Source organism: Silene latifolia, chromosome Y (genome assembly GCF_048544455.1).
Source record: "Silene latifolia isolate original U9 population chromosome Y, ASM4854445v1, whole genome shotgun sequence".
NCBI lineage: Eukaryota > Viridiplantae > Streptophyta > Magnoliopsida > Caryophyllales > Caryophyllaceae > Silene > Silene latifolia.
In genome coordinates this window covers 70708659-70713304 of record NC_133538.1, presented here as the reverse complement: position 1 = coordinate 70713304, position 4646 = coordinate 70708659, and the positions used below count along the sequence as shown (strand labels likewise).

Here is a 4646-nt window from a genome sequence, read left to right as displayed (position 1 = left end):
CTCAAAGTGTTCCTCATCTGACAAGTAACCAACATTAGTATCAAAGCCTTTCTTCGTAGAAGCATGATAAATTCCAAAGTAGTGCAAATTACCTGGTGCTATCTCATGGTGTTCCAGGGCAACAGCTGGATCCAGGAAGCCACAGCCTGGACTACTCGGTTTAAAAACGACTCGATTTGGTTTAAAAAATAAAAAGCTAGGGAGAACAAATAAAAGTAATAAAGTTTTCTAAAACACACCGGAACCTAAAGCATATACTAACCTCCACCCTTTTATTTTTTTTGCTTCACGGACTTTTGAAAGGTCCTTTGTACACTAAAGTTCTGGCACTTTGTCAGACAAAGTACCGTTTTAAGTGACAAATGTTCCAGGGTGTATCCAGGATCTAACCGTGCATGGTCATCAACCTGTATGCCCCATTCTTGACAATGCTCTCGATCTGATACGGTCCATCCCATTTGTAGGCGAACTTGCCTGCTTTGTGGTTCTTGGTATTTTCGAATACCCTTCGGAGTACGAAGTCCCCTACTGCGAGGGTCCTGATTTTGACATTCTTGTTATATGTCTTGGCTACATTTTGTTTATATGACCCCATGCGTATGTAGGCGCTTTCTCGCAACTCATCAACTGTATCCAGACTACTAGTCATTTCGACCTCGTTCTGCTCCGCCGTCTGACAGCCATATCTATGCGTGGGTACCAAAGCCTCTGAGGGTATCACTGCCTCTGCTCCATATACGAGGCTAAATGGAGTTTGGCCTGTTGCCACTTTTGGTGTTGTTCTGTCTGACCAAAGTACCAATGGTAGTTCATCTTCCCATTTTCCTCCCAATTCCTCCAGCCGTTTTCTAAGATTTTCCACAATGATCTTGTTACTTGACTCGGCTTGGCCGTTGGTCTGTGGATATCTGGGGGCTGACTTTCTCAGTGTTATGTTCCATCGTGCACAGAAGCCCTCGGTGTTATCTGATATGAACTGGGATCTATTGTCGCATATGATTTCGGATGGTATCCCAAATCTGCTTATGATGTTACGTTTTATGAAAGAGATCACCTGCCGTTCTTTCACTTCTGCCATTGCCTCTGCTTCAATCCATTTTAAAAAATAATCAGTCATGACTAGCATGTACACTCTGTTTCCTGGGGCCCTAGGCAGCTTTCCCACTATATCCATGCCCCACATCATGAACGGCCATGGAGAGATAATTGGATGCATTAGCTCCGCCGGCTGGTGGATTGCTGGGGCTGCCTTTTGACATGATTCACATCGTTTGGCATGATTAACGGCATCTGTACGCATGGTGGGCCAGAAATACCCCTGTCTCAAGATTTTGTTAGACAAACATCGTCCACCGGCGTGGTTCCCACACTCTCCATCGTGTACGTCATGCAGCACCGTCTCTGCCTCCTTTCTGCTCAAGCACCTGAGTCATGGTCCTGCCAATGATTTCCTAAAAAGAATATTATCGATTAAGATATAACTGCAGGCTTTTATCCTGAAACTTTGCGCTTCCTTTCTATCCTCGGGAAGTGTTCCATCCTTTGGCCAATTTATGTACGGCATTCTCCAATCGAGATCCTGCTGTCCTTCACTGGAAACCAGGGGCCTGACCTCCTGCGCATACTGCACGTGCACTGCTTCCTTTACCGGATCCTGGTCTGGCTCCTTCTGAATGGCTGGGGTCAACACATGGGTGATAGGTATATTTGATAACTCTGTGGGCTGAAAGGTGAACCCTAACGTGGCCAGGGCATCTGCTTCTACGTTCTGATCTCGTGGAACCTGAGTTATCTTGAACGATCTGAACTTTGACTTTTGCTCTGTGGCTATCTTCAGGTAAGCTACCATCTTTGACAACAAAGCATAGTTACTCTAACTGCAATTACGCTAAATTCACAACAGAATGTCAACTGACTACCATTTGAACTATATTTTCCGGTTGGCTTCTCGCCATCTAATCCCACCTTCCCTCCCACTGGTCATTTTCCAGTGATCTGATAAGTATACAGTTAGTTTAGTTAGTCTCATATGAGTAAGAATCAATGAAACCAAGCACACATGTTATCTCACCTATTCTCTCACTCTCCCACTCTCCATCTCCCTCCCTTTCAAACAGACCCAAACAGAACCAAACAGTCTCATTCCCTCCTATCCCCTTCTCCCTCTACATCTTTTTCTCAAAATGAGCAAAACCAAGAACAATTTCCTCCCTCCATGCCTTTCCCCCTCCCTTTTGATTGTCTGATGATATGATAAGTATGCGTCTAGTACTCTATAAGCAAGAATGCTGCGCCCCAATTTGACTAATCGTCTACCACGCCTCATTAGCAGGCATTGAAGTAGAAACGTAAACTGCCTTACAACTGGTCAGAAACGTTTGTGTAACAAAGTAGCGTAAAAAAGATATCTATGTACTACAATGCATCAAGTAATATGTTCTGTTACAATGCATCAGGTAGTTGAGCTAATATCATAATATTTACCATTTAAAACCTAAATAAGGTACCGCACATACTCGTTCGGCAAATATTGATGATATTCATGCTCCGCAACCCAGGTGTAAAATAAACAACTTATGCGACCCGATTATGGATGTCCGTCGAAACCTCTTGCATAAAAAAACTGAAAATATTTTTTAGTCCAAGTTCATTTGCGTAATTGTCTTCATGAAAACTGTAATGATCCCGATATAAAGGACCTGCTTACTTGATCTAACTACAAGTCCATAATAATAACTATGAAGTGGTAATTCTAACTCATAAATACAAAATCAACAAAAAATCGCACTCCTTGCCTCTCCTCTCCGATTCTACTCCAATAAAACTATTGGCTGACCCCTATAATTCCTAAGACAAGCAGTTACGCAAAAAAAAATATTCATATATTTTGAACCTCTACCACCAACCCATACTCACGACCATTAAATCATTCACGAAACTCACTATGAATATACAAGATAAACATTGGCGATACCGATTTTTAAGGGAGAACAGTTTTAACAACTATCAGCATACTGTTATTATCGAATCGAAATCGTAATCTTTCCACCTCGATTCTATCACGTGAACACCAAAACCACATGAAAATAATACCAAAAAAGTGGAGTTTGGGATTAAGTACCTTAATTGGATTTGAATAGGACTCCGCTACTCGAAACTAATGACTTCTTGTCACCACCCTCGTCAACTCACACATCTAGCATCCGCTTCTCTGCCGCGATTCACCCTCAACACTGCCATCTTCAGTTGCGCTGCCGCAACCAGCCTCGCACTCTTGAAGGCTGCCTGCAGCTCTAAGGACGAGTAAACAACAAAAAAATGTCAAGAGGAAGCCTTTAAAAACCCCGAAAATAAGGCTAAGCTATTATTAACGATGAAGGGAGAATGTTTATGCCGTTAGGGCTTCGGAATTAGGAGTAACCTTAATGCAGGAAGATATACTACTTTACAAAGCTTATTATTGGCACCTGGAAGGAATTTTGCAACTGATTATTTGACTGGTTCAAGATCGAAGTCCGGATTTCTTTTATAAAAACTTAGAATTTAAATCGAGAATAAAGATTAAAAACGATTTTGAAAACCGAAGTAAAACTTAAGAGTCGCGAGGAGACCCTGTTTGTGTATAGGCAACAACTCAACATTCATTTAACATGATATATCCGACCTTTAAAGTTTCAATATTTAAAGTTAAAACACTATAACCTTAAACTACAACAGCCAGGTGTTAAAAGACAAATTATTACGCCACCCCATCAAAAATTTTGTTCCTCAATTGATCCTGGATCCATCAAAGCATCTCAGAATTTAACAATCAGACCCAAACCCGAAAACCAAACCCTAAAAATAACAGAAGATCATAACATTCCACACGTAACAATCTAAAACAAGAATTTCCGTCGTATGTTAAAGACCCACTTCATTCAGTTTTAGATAACCCCGTAGTTATACAAGTTGACCAACACTGTTGACAAGGTCTCTACTCGTCGCCCATCCTACAATCATTGAATTTCTCATACCGGAGTAGAGTAGACTCCACTGCTACCCAAATCAACCATAAAACTCCATTTAAGAAGCCAATCATAAAAAAGACGTGTGACAATTACCGTCTCTTTATTTCGGAAAAGGAAAATATAAATTTTGATAAAACTACCTCCCTCAAAGCTTCTTGTGCAATCTCCTCGTGACTACCTCTAAGTTACTTGAGTACCTGCAAGTAAAAGTGAAATAAAAATAAACATCCATAAGCCTCCTTAGAAAGACGGTAAAGAAAGTAACCAAAGATTGACAAATAGAAAATTAGTGTATCACAGATTATGGAGCCCCTTCAAATCAAACATCACCAAACACATATCAATCCACCAGGAATACCTGTATATCCTAATGTTAAGGACACTAAGGCATTTGTGAATGATAAAACCTAGGTTATTGGTTAGTGTTAGCCTTTGTTGGTTCACTTTGTTATGCACAAATCCTAAACCTCAATTTCAATCTTACACTCTATGACACAATCATTAAACATCTACAAGAACCTTCAACTCTAAAAAGTTGCTTATTCTAGTAGAAAAGATGACATGATCCAATGTAAAAGCATTAAAACACAAAGCAAAGTAACATTATTTTCAGTACTTACATATACCAGTTTAACT

General features: G+C 40.4%; 1 protein-coding gene across 1 annotated transcript; it reads right to left on the bottom strand.

Annotated features, from left to right (window-relative positions):
- Window positions 1-1429: 1429 nt before the first annotated feature.
- On the bottom strand, window positions 1430-1849 carry LOC141628306 (uncharacterized). The gene has a single exon (XM_074441466.1). The coding sequence runs from the start codon at window positions 1847-1849 to the stop codon at window positions 1430-1432; it is 420 nt and encodes a 139-aa protein (XP_074297567.1).
- Window positions 1850-4646: the final 2797 nt, after the last annotated feature.